The sequence below is a fragment of the Suncus etruscus genome, chromosome 5 (genome assembly GCF_024139225.1).
Source record: "Suncus etruscus isolate mSunEtr1 chromosome 5, mSunEtr1.pri.cur, whole genome shotgun sequence".
NCBI lineage: Eukaryota > Metazoa > Chordata > Mammalia > Eulipotyphla > Soricidae > Suncus > Suncus etruscus.
The window spans coordinates 37,078,190-37,097,350 of record NC_064852.1 but is presented as its reverse complement, the minus strand read 5'-3'; the positions used below and the strand labels follow the sequence as shown (position 1 = coordinate 37,097,350).

The 19,161-nt window shown below is 33.9% G+C and overlaps 1 protein-coding gene across 1 annotated transcript in view; it reads left to right on the top strand.

The window, feature by feature from the left end:
- LRP1B (LDL receptor related protein 1B) overlaps positions 1–19,161 on the top strand; it is a 1,191,264-nt gene that overhangs the window by 836,416 nt on the left and 335,687 nt on the right. Inside the window, 2 exon segments of the mRNA XM_049772845.1 lie at positions 14,320–14,509; positions 18,280–18,484. Of these exon segments, the coding sequence (XP_049628802.1) occupies positions 14,320–14,509; positions 18,280–18,484 (395 nt within the window).

Genomic DNA, 19,161 nt, shown 5'->3' with positions numbered 1-19,161 from the left:
GTGAATTCCTCCTTTGTTCTGAGGAAAACCTAGTAAATAGATCTGTTTTGTTATGCAAAGTAATGTCAGATATTCTGCTAACATGGAATTATTAAAGCTACACTGGTTTCAGGGAATTAACACTTTGGGAATGATAGTGAAAGCATGCCTTTCTTAAAGTTTGTGTTTTCAGATGGGAAATCTTTGCTTTTGAAAAATAGGGGGTAAAAATGAGGCTTATAGAAAATTAGAACAAAAGCAAATAGTATAGAATTGCATACTTGAATCCTTTGAATGGATTGAATCTCTTTTGCTAAGAATAGTAAGGATATAGACTTAATAAAACCACATTTAAGAAATCTAGCTTTCATACCAGAAAGTGGACTTTCCTCACCAGTGGGTTCTTGAGTATTGTATGGAAGATTTACATATGAAATACATTGCTTAAGAAATTAAGAGTGCTCAATTCAAGTAGATGGGCCAAGACCATGATTCACCATCTGGAGCCATATCTTTTTACCAGGATGCAAAGTCTGTCTCTCCTTTCTTAGTCAGGATGTGTCTACCTCCAGTGTTTGATGGTTTTATCCTGTTCTCTATCTAGTGTACTTTTTTTCTAGTCTGAAATCTTGTAATCAACCCTATCTCAGACTGAACCTTAGTGGCTCTTAGTTGACCTGGCTTTCCTTAGGGTCTGGCCATATTCTGTGGATGAAACACATAATTACACCAATGTCTGTCTGGATGTGAAAAATGTCTGATTTTGCAGTTTGTTTGGGTTAAATGAGTAAGCCAAGGGGACACAATACAGGAGCCTGACTGGAGCTTCTTTATATATGCTGCTCTTACCCATCCTAGTTCATTCCATTATCTATTCTTGATTAGATACCTTTTCAATGAATGAGATTAAAAAATCAGATTAGATTACGTTTAGGTTAACTCCTCTGTCTCATGTGTCACCTTCTATTTTCACTGTAACAGCTTTAATTTAAATACTTTGGGTATAAAAGATTTGAATTTAGTGGTGGCAATATTTTATACATCTATTAATTCACTAGAACCTTTGCTAGTTGCTACTTGAGTTGACATTCTGTTCTCTTAATATCGAACTATTTATATATAAAACAGGATTGTTGATTTTTGGTTTATTTACTAATTGCTTGCCATTTTCTTGAATTTTTAGCTTTTCATACTAAGCACCTATTTTCTATGTGCCTACTACAAAAAATAAGTTTTGTCTAGTAGAATTTTTTTCTTTAATATTGTAAAGTTGTGATATGTTAATTTTTTAGATTATGATATGCATTTTTGTTTATTTGGTCACAAGAATGTTGAATATACACACACTGAACAAGTTAAAAGTATAAGGATGATCAGGCAGGGTTGGCATTACAAATGTTTATCATCCCATATCCAATTTGATGTCAGATTGTTCATATTATACCCTATTTACAAATCTTTACTTAGTGTATATTTATACTGGTGGAAGTGTTTCAGGGTGCTGAAGCAAAAGACAGAGATACTGGGAGTTTTCCAAAGAAGCTGCTTTATTAAACAAGTTGACAATTGCTTACTAGAAAGATTCATATCCAAAGACCGAGTATAAAAAAACCTAGAATAAAAAGCAACTGCTTTAAATAATTGTAGCCATCAGCAAACATGTTTACTGAAGCAGGAAGAAGTACTTTACTAGATAAGGACATTCTTTTCCCATTAGCTGGTTAATAGAGACCTTTACCCAGGAAACTATTAGGTGTCCTAATTCAGGAAAGAATCACTGTCCCCTTCCTCCCCTCTTAGCACAGTGCTTCTCCTTTCCACACACCACTCTATTATTGGCTCCTGTGACAGGCCTATGAATGTCTAGAGGACCAATCAAATTAGACACAGTGATGCATCAAGGACGAATTAAGCCAGCAATTGTATGAAAGTGAAACCATATCCTCAAAATAATCTTTATATTCACCATTACAATAGTTTTTTTGTAGAAAAAGAGAGCAGGGAAGCATAATTTTTGAAAATTGACTTGCTGACTGGTAGGTGTTTGAATGATCAATAAATTCCCTAGTGTGCTGGTCCCCTGAGGCAATCGCCTGCTGTCACAAACTCAATTTCTGCTGCTTGCCACTTGTAGGCCTGTTCAAGAGACAAGAACTAATATTAGAAAAACAGATTTATTTTCATGTTGGGAAGGGTGTGCAGTAGACAACAGGGTGCCAAATGATCGAGATATTTCATCCTGGTCTAGTCACCTCACATCACATCTGTTAGCCTGTATCATATTTTGGAGTTCAACTTATTCTTAGGTTAGTCTTTGGGGTTGGTTGTCTATTGGGCGAAATGATATAAGGGCGATTTTGCCTGCCCTAAAGAAATTGCTAGTATTTTTGTTTTGGTTTAGTTTGGTTTAATTTAATTGAATCTGGCTTAGTTTAAAAATGTGGAAAAATTTAATAAAATAAAGGTAAAAAAAAAAAGAGGGGGAGATCCCAGAATGAGTAGAAATTTAGGATTGTTTATATGGCTCATTTGTGGGGAATTTATAGGAAAAACAACTCTTTGTGCAGACTTTAAAAGGCTCTTTGCATTTCTTTATAAAGTTTGCAAGAATGTTCAGGTTGGCCTTTGTCTTTGGCCATTTGCCTTAGGCTTTTTTATCCATTATCTTATCCTTCTTGGTTGGCTGGGTTCCCACAGGGAAGAACATGCTACAGGCCCTGTGGGATGAAATTTGTATTAGGTCGAAGAGGACAGATGTAACTTCTGGCAAAGGGAAACTGGGGCTTCTTCTTTAATTCCCCTTCTCTTAAAGGAAATCCTGACTGCAATCCTTAAAGGGGTGTTAATCAGACTACTTCCTGCTGACTTTGTGTCATCTTATAGGGTTTAGTGCAGTCAATGTTTCTTTAAAAGAGGGATGCCTGGAAGCCCAATGATATAACTCAGTCAATACCATGCCTCAGTAGCCTACACCTGTGATTCCATATTCATCACCACCTGCAATGTGAAGGCCTCGAGCCTGGAGGAAACAAATCTGACATAAGGTTTATGATGCCAGAAAGGCCCTGTTAATTATGCCAGGCCAAAGCCTATCAAGGGACCAAGAAGGGAGGGCAGAAAACAAATAAGCCAAAACCAACTATTTTACTTGAAAGTTACTTCTGAGAAGACTGTTTCGCAAAATGGACAGCCTTCTTGGTAGGTTGAAAGTTAAACTGAAGTTATTTAGCCTTATTCAAGAAGAAGCAATGTTCCTTTCCCAACATAGTATACACATGATAGGCTAAAGTTACCCAGTGTCTGGGGGTGAGAGTAATATTTGGAGGTCACCAAAGACTAGGTGTGTTCTCAGTACAGTGAGATCTTTTATAAAGGGGAATACTAATAAATCCATTCTCAAATCAGGATTAAATTATCTAGGTCTTCAGACCTCCCCTTGGCTACCCTTGTGACATCTCATACTGATGATTACCATTTTTAGGGTAATTTTTTAAATTTGGCCCAACCTTTGTTATTTTGCTTAGAAAGGAGGACAAAGACATGGATATCTCTTTAGTAAGGATAGACGAAGAGATAGGAGTTTATTAGAATTATTCTTATCTTTTCAGGGGCTCCTTTCTGGTGAAGCAATTACAGAGTAGCAAGACTCCAACTAAAATAACTGAAAATCTAAGTTCCTAGAGAAAAAAAACACTTAGTGCTTTAAAAAACAGTATGGCTGATTTTATATTGGTTTTGGACTGGAGGCCTTATTCATCCCTCCCTGTGGACCCAGAAAATGCTTTATACATAAAATATGTGTCTTTGAAATGAAGCATAGCTTTTTAACTTCGTAATTAACATGGCAAAATGTTTTTCTTTATTAGAAGTTGGTGTTATTTTGCAAAGCTGTGGTAAGATGTTGCATAGTGCTAGGATCCAGAATCAAAAGACAAGACCACAAACCTGGAAGAAAGTGTTATACTTTAATCCATCTGCCAAAAGACCCCCACATCCAGTCATCTCCCTCATTTCCCAAAGGACATGAACCCTACCTACAGTCATAAGAAGATTATATAGGGATATAGGAAAGTTCCAGCTTTCTGATACTCTTTTAAATGATGGCTATTGTCTAGAGTTAGATTTTATTTTAATGTTAAGTTCTGTCAGTACCTTGTATATCTTAGATATTAGTCCCTTGTTCGATGGGTATTGAGTGAATAGATTCTCCCATTCTGTGGGTGGCCTTTGTATCCTAGCTACTATTTCTTTTGAGATGCAGTAGCTTCTCAGTTTAATATAATCCCATTTGTTTATCTCTGCTTTCACTTTTTTTTCTCCTTGAAGATGCCTTTAGTCTCAATGTCATGGAATGTTTTACTTATGTATTATTCTATATACCTTATGGTTTCAGGTTTGATAACCTAAATATACATTTGGATTTGACCTTAGTGCATGGTGTTAGATGGAGGTCTGAGTTCACTTTTTTGCATGTGGCTGACTAGTAGTCCCAGCACCACTTGTTGAAGAGGTTTTTCTTGTTCCATTTAGGATTTCTTGTCCCTTTATCAAAGACTAATTGATTGGGGAACATTCTCTGAATACTCAAGTCTATTCCATTGATCTAAAGGTCTGTCTTTATTCAAATAACATGCTGTCTTAATGACTATTGCTTTTTAGTACAATTTAAAGTTGGGGAAGTGATGCCTCCCATATTCCTTTTTCTAAGGGTTGCTTTGGCTATTTGTGGGTGTTTATTGTTCCAAATGAATTTCAGGTGTGTTTGATCCACTTCTTTGAATAATGCCATGGTATTCTTAGAGGAATTGCATTAAATAAAGTGGTGGGTTCAGTTAGAGAAATAACTACACTAACAACTATCATAACAATGATAGTGAGTGTCTCGAATACAGGCAGGAGGTGGCAGAAGAGGGAGATGGGGGCATTGGTGGTTGGAAGGTTCCATTGGTAAAGGGAAATATTCTTTATTATAACTGAAACTCAATTACAAATATGTTTATAATTATGGTGCTTAGATAAAGATATTAAAAATAAAATAAACAAAAGAATTATGCATAAAAATAAGTGTACAAATGGGGCCTAAAACTATTTTCTTTTCTTTTTTTTCTTTATTTTATTTTTTTAGGAATTTACCTAATCATAGAATTCCTAGTAACTTCAAAAGCAGCTACTCAATATTTGAAACATTATTAAAGAATATTTAAGGGAAAGTCTTTTTAATATCTTTATTTAAACACCTTGATTACAAATATGATTATAGTTTGGTTTCAGTCATATAAATAGCACCCCCTTTCACCAGTGTTAAGGGAAATTTTTATTGTAAGAAAATGTAAATAAACTTTCTTATCAATCTTAACAACAGCCTGCTACTAGTGTGAGGTTTGTACTATAAACTGGAGCAAGGGTTTTATTTTTCTGGAAACTGAAAACAAGATAAATATAGAGTTTTTGTGAATAAGAAGACTCATTTTAACACTAGAGCAGTGGGCCAGGAAGGTAAGAGAAACACCAGGACACCAGGACAAACTGTGTTTTTCCAGCACAAAATATATATAATCTGAGGCAGATAGACAGGCCTACAGTGGGATTCTCTTTGTGACATAGAAGACCCATTTTCACCTTAGGCAAGTGTACCCTGAGAATAGCACTATCACTCCATTTTTCTCCATAGGCACACATTTCCTCTAACAAATGATACCTACTGTAACATCAAAAACACCACTACACTATAAAGGCCATATTGGAAAAGCAACACAGAATCCCATCACACTAAGTGAACAAAGTTGTTAGTTCTGAAGATCCAACAAGTATAAGCCACCTATCTAGCCTCTCTGATAAGAACATTAGAAAAGAAATGTTGAGAATTCAAGGAACTCAAAGAAACTGTGGAATGGACATCCAATAAGATTCAAGATCAAGTGAAGTAGATTTCAAACAAAATGACAGAACTAAAAACTTGAGAAGCGAAAAGAAAAAATGTATCGGAAGTTCTCCCAAGCAGAGTAATAGCTACTGAAAACAGAATCGATGAGCTCTAAGATGAACTTCTTGATAACTTCAGACAACAACAAAAAAAAAAAAAAATGGAAAATATTCTTAAAATGAACAGAAGATGTAAAAATATCTTCAAAAAAACAAACAATGCTGAGACTGAGTAAATAACAGTGGTAGGGTGTTTGCCTTGCATGCAGCTGATCCAAACAGATGGGGTTTGAATCCTGGCAATCCATATGGTCCCCTGTGCCTGTCATGAGTGAGTTCTGAGTGCAGAGCCAGGAGTAACCCCTGAACACTGCAGGGCATGGCCCAAAACTAAAACAAACAAACTAACAAACAAAAAAGCTAAGACTTTGGTATAAATGCAACAACATAAGAGTCACTGGGATACCAGAAGCCAGGAAGAAAACACCAATCAAGAAGCAACAGCCAAAGACATAATTTCAGAGAAGTTCCCATAGCTGAATAGCATAAGCACTAATATCCTGATCACTTAAAAAATACCAGTTAAAAATGACCCAAATAAAAACTCACCAAGGCACATCCTAGTCCCAATGATGAAAATAAGAAATAAATATAAATGACTGAAAGTAATAAGATCAAAATTGGGAATTACAAAGAACATCCTTAATATTCACAGCAGATTTGTAACAAGCAATCCTTCTGGCCTGAAGCAATGGTGGAATATAGTAAAATAAAACTCAATGAAATAAACACCTCTCAAGAATATTTTACCTATACAGATTCTCATTCAGGTTTAAAGGAAGTATACACTGCATCAAGGGGAATAAAAGAAAATATTGGGGCCAGAGTTATGGTGCAGCGGTAGGGCATTTGCTTTGCATGGCTGACCCAGGACGGTTCTAGGTTCAAACCCTGGCATCCCATATGGTCCCTCGAGCTAGGAGCGATTTCTAAGTGCATAGCCAGGTGCGGACCAAAAACCAAAACCGAAACAACAACAACAGCAAAAAAAAAAAAACCAACAACTCAGGGAATTTAAAAAATTAAAAATTGAAAAGAACTGAAGGAAATATTTTAAAGCAAGATAATGAACTTCTACAAAAAGAAAGCAAAACATTCAAGAAAATAATTTATTTCAATGTCTGTGGACTGAATGCTCCAATTAAGAGACTAAGAGTGGCAAAATATATCAGAAACTTGAATTGAACAGTAAGAAACACATTTTCATAGTTAGAGCAAATACAGATAAAGTCAAAGATAGAAAGACAATTCTTCCCTTTAAGTAAACAATACTGTAAAAAGCTGGGGTTGCTTACTAATATCAGACAGACTTCAGGCTTCATATAAGACATATAAAAGATATAAAAAACATATAAAAGACAGAGATGGTCATTTGTTAATAATCAACATATATGTACATCAGTAAGAAATCATCCTCCTAAACATGTATGCACACAATGATGAAGCCAGCAAAATAATTAAAACACTACAAATAGACTTGAACAAATACATCAATAGCAAGACAATACTAGTTGGAAACTTAAGAACAGCTCTCTTATCTCTTGTTAAATCAACCAAGTTAAAAATCATCAAGATATACTGCAATTGAATGGAGAAATAGAGAAGGGGTTAGTTGTTTGTTGTGTGTGTGTATGTGTATGTGTTTGTATGTATAATTTCCATCATATAAAAGCTGAAAACATATTCATCTCCCATGTACATAGAAAATTATTCAAGATGACTCTTCCAGGAAATTGAAGAAACTGAAATAATACTCAATAGTTTCTATGAAGTTACCATCACCCTGAGACCAAAAGCATGCAAATAAAAAAGAGAAAGATAATTAGAGGCTGATGTTTGATGAACACAATTCATATGTGATAAACACAGATGTAAAAATCCTCAACAGTATTCTTCAGTAATTCATTACAAACAGGACCAAATAGGATGTATCTGAAGATACAATGATGGTTTAAAATACTAATGTCAATTAGGCACAGGGAGGCCATTTTGAACTGGCTCTGCTCTGCTGCAGACAAAAACCACCCCACCCAGATAGCTCCTGACTGCACAGCAACAGAGAGCTCCTGATGGCACATCAACAGAGGTGATCTGACCCTGTCGATATAGAGTTTATCCTGACCCCTGTTGTGCAAATTTACATGGGACCATTTTGAATTGTCTCTGCTCCTGACAGACCATCAACAGAGGTGAGTTGGAATGAGCATGATGGGCAGAACCAGAGGAGCCCAGACACTACCCTTCTCATTGAGCTGTGCAAGTCTCCTAGCCAATGAACTCCAGAACAATATCATTACTACAAGCTTGACAATGGGTAAACAACATAGGCTTCAATTATGCAGAGTATGAAGATGACAATCCTGATGATCCACAAAGTGCCGACCATTTACTTAGCCTTTGATAAGGAGTTTAGAGAAGAAATAAGGAAGAAGTTCATAGAACTAAAAGAAAGCAAAAAATGAGCTGAATGCCCTACAAATAATAATCCAGAGGATATGAAAATTAAAATGAACAAACTTAAAACTGAAACAACAGGACTGAAAATTTTGTAGGCAAAAGAAGACCTAGCTGTAAAGCCTCGCCAATAAGATATCAGTGGCTGAGGACAGAATAAGTGAGCTCGAATGTGAGATATATAACAACTTCATACAACTTAAGAGATTCAAAATCGCCTTAAAACTAATGATCAGAAAATGGAAAAAATATTCAAAGAATGCGAACAAATGGAAATAGAAATCTTTGATAAGCTCAACAGAAACAATGTTAGAATCATTGTAGTCCGAGAGACCCAGGAAAAAAGTCCCGAGGAAGAATGAACAGTCAAGGACATCATTGCAGAGATACTCCTGGAGCTAAAAAGTGCCTGCAACCAAATCCTGAATGCCCAGAGTACCAGCTAAAAGAAACCCAAAGAAAAGCACCCCAAGACGCATTCTAGTCACAATGACAAATCCCACAGATCAAGATAGAATACTGAAAGCAGCAAGATCAAAAAGAAAAATGACATTCAAAAAAGCATCCTTAAATTTACAGCATACCTGGGCCGGAGAAATAGCATGGAGGTAAGGCATTTGCCTTTCATGCAGAAGGTCATTGGTTCAAATCCCAATGTTCCATATGGTCCCCTGTGCCTGCCAGGGGCTATTTCTGAGCAGATAGCCAGGAGTAATCCCTGAGCACCGCCGGGTGTGGCCCAAAAACCAAAAAAAAAAAAAAAATTTACAGCATACCTGTCACAAGAAACCCTCAAAGGCCAAAGGTATTGGAAAAATATAATGACAAAACTAAACGAAATGAATGTTTTGCCTAGACCAGTGGTCGGCAACCTTTTTATTCAACTGAGCCAAGTCTCGCCAAAACCACGATTGAAATTTATTTTGAGAGCCACACAGGGCACGCACTGACAGAGGCTAGGAGCAGAGTCCCGACTCCTGGAGCGGCTGCCCGGCACACAGAAGAGCCAAATTAAAAGTAAAGAGCCACATGTGGCTCACGAGCCGCAGGTTGCCGACCACTGGGACTAATACAGCCAGTCTCATGTTCAGGTTTGAAGGATGTATATATAGCTTCATGGATAAACAACAGTTCAGAAACTTTATAGACTCAAAACCAGCCTTAAAAGAAAAACTGAAAATTTTACTTTATGACAAGACAGACCAAGAGGCACACCAAAATCCTATGTAATGACACTAAATACCATGACAATTATCTCAAACAATGTCAATGGACTAAATGAATCGGTTAAGAGACAGAGTCCCAAAATGGATTAATAAGCTACACCAAACATTCTGCTACCTTCAAGAAACACATATGAATAGTCAGAACAAATATAAACTCAAAATCAAAGATTGGCAGAAAGTCATCCAAGCAAACAACTCCCCTGAAAAAGGATGGAGTGGCCGCATTAATATCAGATGACATAAACTTTCCTCTTAAAAAAGCTATAAGGGACAAAGATGGACATTTCATAATAATGAAGGTAAATGTACAACAGGGAAGAAATCATACTCCTAAACATATATGCACCCAGTGAAGTACCAGCAAAATATTTAATACAATTTTAACAAATCTGAAAGAAGACACAATAATAATGGAAGACCTCAATATCATCCTGTCACCTTTTGGTAAGTCAGCCAGGATGAAACTTAACAAGAGTATGCTAGCTCAAAAAAGAGAAAAGGATGGACATGATACCTTTCCAGTAGCAGTAATGCTAATCAGTGTTTAAAATGAAAAAAAAATGTGAGGGAGGGAATGTCTGCTATTTAGGCATGTAGTGGAGAGGATGGTAGGGAAACTAGTGACATAATAGTGAGAATTGTGCACTGGTGAAGAGTGTTCTACATTGTATGACTAAAACTCAGTCATGAACAACTTTATAACTATCTTATGGTGATTTAACTAAAAATTTATTTAGATAAATAGAAAAAATTGTAGCATTGGTCTAGTTTATTTAGTAATAAATTTTTATTTTTGGGGCCACACCCGGTAACGCTCAGGGGTTACTCCTGGCTATGCGCTCAGAAGTTGCTCCTGGCTTGGGGGACCATATGGGACGCCGGGGGATCGAACTGTGGTCCATCCAAGGCTAGCGCAGGCAAGGCAGGCACTTTACCTCTTGCGCCACTGCCAGGCCCCAATAATAAATTTTTCTTACCAAATTAAAAAAGGTAAATATAAAATGCCATGACTACATACATATTTTCTGTTTTTATTTTTGTCTTTGGTCTACATCCAGTTATGTTCATGATTTATTACTGACTGTCCTATGGTCTCAGTTGTTATGGTGTGGGGGGACAATATGATATCTGGGATTGAACACAGTTTAGCCACCTGTAAGTACTATATCCATTTTACTACCATTCTAGATCTAGAAACATTTTATATTAAGTTCTGGACATATATATGATATTGCCTTTCTGTCCCTATCTCCTCTTGATAAAATTGAATTTTTCATATAACAGAAACTTTTTCGCAGAGTAAACATCCTAATATGTTGTTATTATAAAGGCCAGTTTGTGAATAGAGGCATAAACTTTCAACAAGTTATTATATTTTATTGTATTTGTAAGAATGTTATAGTATTATGTTATTCATTTTGCAATAGAATTCAGTTGTGACTTATTTCAAAGTTATGCATAGCAATGTGTTTTGTGTGTGGTGTAATCCCAAGAACATCCTTCGTTTCTTTTTCATTTTGTAAAATTATGTTCTGCCATGAGAATATTATATAGGCAGAAAATATGTGTTGTTCTTTCTTCAATGGTGATGACACAAAATGTTTATCTATAATATTCTCTAGGTAGCCTTTAGAATTATAGTTTCTGATGCCACTGTGAAAGTTTATAAAGTAAAATAAAATTTTCCATCAATTTAATTGCAATAAAAAAAAATGAATCTAGAAAATAAGGAAGGACCATAGTTCTGAATTATTGGCTCAGTCATTTTTGTATGCCTTGTAATTTATTTTTTAAATATATTAGAACCTTTTTCAAGCTTAGTACAACTGTATTTCCGCTCCAAAGTAGGTGGGAGGAAAATGATTCTTTAAGAAAAGTGTTTTTATGGAAGTAGCAGTGATTAAAAGACATTGATTTATGTAAGTTTCAGGTGCGTATCATTATAAATATACATCTCTACTAAATTAATTTTACCATTTAAAGTCTAATTCTATTTTTCAAATGTATAATCTTACGGAGAATTATTTTTTCTGGCTATGCATTACTGTTCCAATAGAATTCTTTGAAATTTTGTGGAGTACAGAGATGCTGAAATAGCTACTTCCTTAATTATTAGTATTATACATCTTTGAGTTCAAAGAATTAGTTTAACTCTGCATTGATTTAATGTGTGCAATATTTCAAGACTGGTTAACTGGAGAGACAGATATTTTATTTGCAGTTAAAACTACATAATTATCTGCCAAGAATAGTGGGCCAATGTCATTTTTCTACCTGTTCTTCTCAACTGATTTTGAAACTTACTGTTTATACAATCACACCACCCCTAACACCAGAACCACATTCAATGAGTCTACGTATCTTGTGACCCCTATCTTCTCTTTTTAAAACACAAATTTAATTTGCACCATTACTTTAAAATGTATCTATAATAAATACCATTTTTACAGGAAGTTGACATTTTCTAAGAAAAGAATAAATGATAATCATAATATAATATATAGAACATGAACAATAAATACTATGCCAAGGATAGAATTTTGGGGTCAAGTTCCGTTATCTGTGAAACACATTCTATACTTTTCTTGGCAGCAACTGTTAAAAAGAAGCACCTGATTCATCGAAATATTGATACCCATTTATTTATTTATTTTATTTGTACTTTATTCAAGGTAGTCACTAGCAAGGAATTATATGGGTAAAGAAGTAATGATGATTTTGACATGAATTTTTTTCAGCTTTAAACAATTACTCATTGTTTGTGAATGCTGAAGTCATTTGACATAGCATATACTGCTAAGTCAGAGTTAACAACTGTCAAGCTATCCATTAGAACTAAGATCATTTCTAAAAAATTTAAATACAAAACAACTTTATAATATAGATGATGTATTAGTAAGGAAGCATCTTTAACTATTATCAATATCCACCTCATTTCAACTAGGAGGGTCATAAAATTCGCACACTTATATGCATGTGATAAAAATCCCGGTGTCCCATATGGTCCCCCCGGGCCTGCCAAGAGCTATTTCTGAGCAGACAGCCAGGAGTAACCCTGAGCACCGCCGGGTGTGGCCAAAAAAAAAAAAAAAAAAACTTTATGTATGCATATATATTCAGTATAACTTCTCTATACAATATGGTGTATGTATTTATTTTTATACAGCATAATATATATTGTATATTGTATATATATTGTATATATTTTATACAGCATAATATATATTGTTATATATATATCAGTATATATTGGACATAAATAAAATAATATATAAATTTTATACAATATAAGCTGTCTATTTATCTGTATCTATATCGATATATCTATAATCTCTATCTATCTCTCTATCTATCTCTCTATCTAGCTATCTAGTTGTTTTTGAACTACACCCAGAGGAACTCAGGTTTTATTCCTGGCCCTACACTCAGTGATCAATCCTGATAGTGCTGGGGGGAAACATATGTGGTGCTGGGTATGAAGTGTAAATTAAACATCTTTATAGCTGCACTATTTCTCCAGGCCTAAAATTATGTTAGTAGCTTCTAAAGTTATCATGTTTTATAATTTTCCCATCATTCATTTTCTAGATTTTGATACTAATCCCATTTATTTCTTATATATTGTTTTATTGACCACAAGAGAAAAGGTTCCTCATTGGTTGTACAATTCACACAACAGTTTCTCGCTTAGTTAGGATAATGGAAAACCAGAAGTGATAGGAAGCTATCTCAATTAGTGAGGCTAAACAAATATAAAGACTATTAGAAAAATCATGATTGGCTTGTTTCCCTTATGAGAACAAGAGAACAAACCTCAAACAAAAATCATACATAAGTTAATGTTTTCAAATATATTTGCATAGTTTTTAGTTTGTGCAATATATTAGTTTTAGAAATTTGCATATTTCTTACTTTTATAGATACTTGTGTCCAATATAATGACAACTATTAATTTTTGCCTATACTGAAAACTATGTTGTGGAATATATGATTAAAAGAAATGACAAAGATTTAAGTACATGAAGGTAATTCAGTTCAAATGTTTTTGTATTACCACTAAATTCTACTCAGTAGCACTAAAAAATTGGATTCATTCACCATAAACTTAAATATAATGTTTTACATATCTAATTTTAGAACTAAATAGGTATCTTCAAAAGGAGAGAAATATGAAAGTACCTACCTGTTATAATACTATTAATTTCTTAATCTGACTATAAGAACTATATATTTAATATATTTATGTTTTGTCTTAAAAATCAGGCTGATAATAATTTTGAAAATAAACTAAAAAAATGATAGTTATATGATATTCCTTAAATATATAGCCAAGGCATAGCTACAAAATATAAAATTATTACCTTCTGTTACTCTAGCCAATAGGAACATTGTTTTAAAAAATAATAGTTCTTGCTCTTCACATTGACACTTTACACTGGAATTTGTGTCTAACCATTGATCTTTTTCTGACTGCATTTAAAGCATATCTTAGCTAGACAATTAATTTCATTTTTTCTTATAATTCCATTACAGTTTTGTATTATCTTATTAAAGATATGATTGCTGAAATAGGACATTGGATATATAAATAAGACATAGGACATATAAATCATGCTTTATCCAAAAAAACATGTCTTTTGTGGATAAAATATAGATTATCTCTTCTTTCCCCATTCAGATGTGGGTTCTGTTGAAGGACTTGCCTACCACAGAGCTTGGGATACTTTATACTGGACAAGCTCCACTACATCATCCATCACCAGACACACAGTGGACCAGACCCGGCCTGGAGCATTTGACAGAGAAGCTGTTATTACTATGTCAGAGGACGATCACCCACATGTACTAGCCCTGGATGAATGCCAAAAGTAAGTAATAGTTTCTTTCTAAATTGAGGATGGTAGTTTTGAAAGAATTAATTTGAAAGCAAAGATTTCATTTAAAGTTCTCTTTTCATGGGTAACAAAATTTATTTCAATAATTGCTTTATACACTTAAATAAAATCTTGCTGAAGAGTAGAACTTACCTCGCTGAGAAATTCTGTAAAAGAACATTTAAATGATTTAAAATAAAATATAGATAATACTATTTTGGTAAAGGAGTATGAAGAAGATATCAGAGCATAACAGGAATAAGTGAAAAATCTGGGTAAGCCAATTACCATTGGTTTTGGGACCTAACACTATTATTTTTAATTAAGTAAACTTAATATCTGAGTGTCTATGCAATTTAAGAACAAAGAAAACAATAAACATCAACAACAAATCTTTCAGTTGCATCTATGTTTTTCATTAGGTAATTAAAGTTAATCTTAACATTCCATTTCTGGTTAATAGTATTTTGGGGAAAAAATTCATGATAATAAATAAAGAATTCACAGAAAAATAGTTCAGAATTTAATAAAAGACGACAAATTTGATAGGTATCAAATTTGAAATGCTGAAAAAGAAGTAAGCTGTCTGTCCATGTATATAAATTTCTGCTTATACATATGGATCATTTAGCTATATATAATTCTCTTATTCTTTAATCAGACAAGCAAAAAACAATAGATCATCCTGGTCTGTACTGACAACTCTTTTCAGGAATGGTGAAAAACACTGAAGAATTAAAACGTCAAACCAACAGGGACTATATAGTGACACTGATCTCTTTAGAGTAGAAAGTTCTGAGTCAATTGCTCACTGTGTGAATAACAATAAATCCAGTTTTTCTCAAAGTGAAAATAAGATCGCACTTTAATTTACTTATCTGAACACCTTCATCTTAGAAGTGAATACAAAAGAGTTTCGAATGAAACACTTCCTCACACAGCATTGGTTACAGAGCAAATAGATACACTGATTAGAGTTCAAATAAATATATTGATTACAGTTCAGAAAGATACAAGTTTGGCTGTCCAGGCAAAGCTAGCTGACTTCATACTACTGTTTATTCCTAATAATATCTGATTGAATTAGAAATATTGATTTTGGTACCTCAACACATGCTATTATATAAACTAAAATTGTACTTATATTGCATGTGGTAATGTTTTTATTATATGGTTTTACTTTAAAAAGTCACAGTTGTATAAAAGTATTATGTACTTAAGTGTTCTGACCTTTCTAAAGCTAAAGATTTATAGCAAAATATATCTTGGCACTTGTTAACTTAAAATTATTTTATGTTCACAGCAGAAAGTTTTTATAAAATATTTTAATGAATAGCATAGATGGTGAGCATGTGTTACCTCATTAGATGGACTACTGTTTTGAATTGAAAAGTAGAAATGTTTTGTTTCTCAATTTAAATGTTGTCCAAAAATAACATTTGTTTGATTCTGTTTCATGGGCCACATCCAGTAGGTCTTACTTCAGGTTTTGCACTCAGAACTTATTCCTGTTGGGCCTCTGGTAATAGCACTGCAAGGCAAGCACCCTACATATTCTACTAGCTCTACAGCACAGTAACAAGTTTTTTGTAATACAAAAATATACATTTAATATTTTTATATACTCCTACACTGCCTCTAAGTGATTATTCATGAATCAGTATAACAATCTTGCTGTGAATATGAAATAGCATCTAATAATTTTTTCAGTTTCCAATAAATATTCATTCCTATAAATAATATAGCAAATGAACTGTTTAAGTAAAATATAGAGGCTAAAGATTATATAATTCATTACAAATCCCACCATGCTGACTTCCTTCTGCATGGAGAGATATTTAGTTAATATTCAAGCTTGTAACATAAGCCTATCTCATTTTATTGGTGCAAGTCCATGTTTTAATAATGTCAACATTTGGGGCCGGAGAGATAGATTGGAGGTAGGGCCTTTTTCTTGCATGTAGAAGGACATGGTTCGAATCCCTGCATCCCATATGGTCCCCAGAGCCTGCCAGGGGCGTATTCTGAGCACAGAGCCAGCAGTAACCCCTGAGTGCTGCTGGGTGTGACCCCCCAAAAAACAAAAAACAAAAAAGAATGTCAGCATGCAATTTAATTGGCAGTTAAAGGACAGAGGTTATAATGGCCATGACTGTGTTTCAGAGAACATTATGTAATGTCATGGCATTGGGCACTGGAATTTTCTTTGTTATGTTTGCTTCTTAGAGGGACAGATGTGTGGGTTAGAGTGTGGCTTGTCAAGGCTTAGTCTCAATTAGTCATCAACAAAATCTGGAAAAATGATCAGATATCCACATGCTTAGCATCTGCTAAGTGTCTCAGATTGACTAAATGTGACTTACACATATATACAAACACATGCAAGTACACACACATAATTACATACAAATATATGTATATATATTTACATCTTTCAAAGGGACATCTGTAAGTTTTCTTGGACTTAGACCTATTGGCATAAATATATGATTATGTCTCTTGATTTCTGAGTATCAATATCCTTGCAAACGGATGGCTACTTAAAAAATGTCTTTAGTTAAAGACCATGATTTACAAATTAGCGAGAGTTGAAATTTAGGCATGCAATATTTCATCACAAATCCCACAACCACTGTCAAAACCTATCTCCCTTTTCTCTTATTCCAACATCCCTCACCTTCCACCTCCTGCTTTCCACCTTAAAGGGAAAATTTCATAGTTTGGTGATATTGCAGCTTAGATATCATGGCAAATAGGTGGCAATTTCTATTGATAACATAAACCAGTTTATTTTAAAAATAGGTATTTTCTGGTTCTACATTATCAAGATAAAGTATCAGAGAATGAATTGTGTATCAGAGAATCGGAATATATTCTCTCCACTCTTTCACTGACTTCTAAATATTTTCATAATATCCTGAAACTTCCTCCAAGAATAGTTTAACAAATATTGGTTTTAAACATTTTTTATATCATCAATATATTCTCTAATATATATTTAAAGATTTTAAAAAAGCTTCTGGAACTCTGTAACATTGTAATTTATAAAAGAAACAAAATTACAGAGGAGAAAACAAAAGAAGTATATGAAATATAAATATTGTTTCTCTAAAGGTTAGTAAGTAGACCTTTGAATTTATAAAGCAAACCTAATGGAAGAAAGAGCCTATGATTTTTACCAATTGATAAATAAAATTATATTAAAGCAAATAACTAAAATTCTAAATTGTTTGAAATATTTTATAAATTAGAGTATATTTATAGTTCGCAGAAAATTTAAGATAACTTTTGTCTCAAATTGAGTTAATCTTCATGTTGCATCACGTAGTCTCAATTTAATTACATTATTATTTTAGAGATTGCACAACATATTTTTTTCAGAAATAGGCCTAGATTTCTTTGGTGAATTTGGAAAAAGCACAATAAAATATATAATATTACCTTCCATTATTACTTGGAGTCCAAAGTAGTAGCACAGCGGTAGGGCATTTGCCTTGCATCAGCTGATTCAGGCAAAAGCAAGTTCGATTTTCAGCATCCCATAAAGTCCCCTGAACCAGGAGCTATTTCTGAGTGCAGAGCCAGGAGTAACTTCTTATTTGCTGCTAGGTGTTGCCCCACTCCAAAAAAATTTACATTATTACCTATACTTTCTTATTATAAATTCAGAGACATGTATCACTTTCTGTAAAAATAGTTGATATTGCCATTTGATTAATAATTTACTATGAATTAAAAATTATTATTACTTTCAACTTAATTAGTTTGATGTTTTGGACCAACTGGAATGAACAACATCCAAGTATCATGAGATCTACCTTGACTGGGAAAAATGCTCAAGTGGTGATTAGTACAGATATACTCACCCCAAATGGACTCACCATTGACCATCGTGCAGAGAAGCTGTATTTCTCTGATGGGAGCTTGGGAAAAATTGAAAGGTGTGAATATGATGGATCCCAGAGACATGTAAGTTAGCTAAGAATTTCTTGATGATAAATTGAACACTGATGCATTTCAAAAATATAATTCTTAATTTGCATGAAATAATTATTTTAAAGAATTTCACAATAGTTTACTGCTTGAAACAATTCAAATAAATGGTACATTTAATAAAAAAATCTTTTTAACTACTTTAAAAATCTTGAAGCATTTTGTGTTGTTATAAAAAGCCAACTCTTACAAACTTTATTTTAGAGAAGCAATAATTGAGTCTCTCCAACTTTTCAAGTTAATTGAATGAGGACTGGTGGAATGACTTCATTGTCTTTTCTGCTTTTGTAAATGGAAATGAAATTAGTGTGGTGCCCTAGGATAAAAGAAAATTTGAAACAAATGAACTAATCCATGTCCTGTGTTTAAATTTTCAAATAATTAAGGCTCTTTGAAGTGACAAAAATGGGATTCTTTCTGTCAAGTATATTCTGTCTTTTTTTTTTCTCTGAATTCTAAATAAAATGTGAGTGAAATCTTCATAGGCAGTGTGGAAGAACAGTTAACAGCAGGAATTTAGAGGCTGGTAAAAATGCCAGTGCCTTATTATCCTATGAAGCAGAATTTCTTGGTAACTGAGAAAGCTCAAGGGGTAACAGACAACTTGGGTCTGATCATCTGCATCCCACATAGAAACCCTAGCACTTAACACA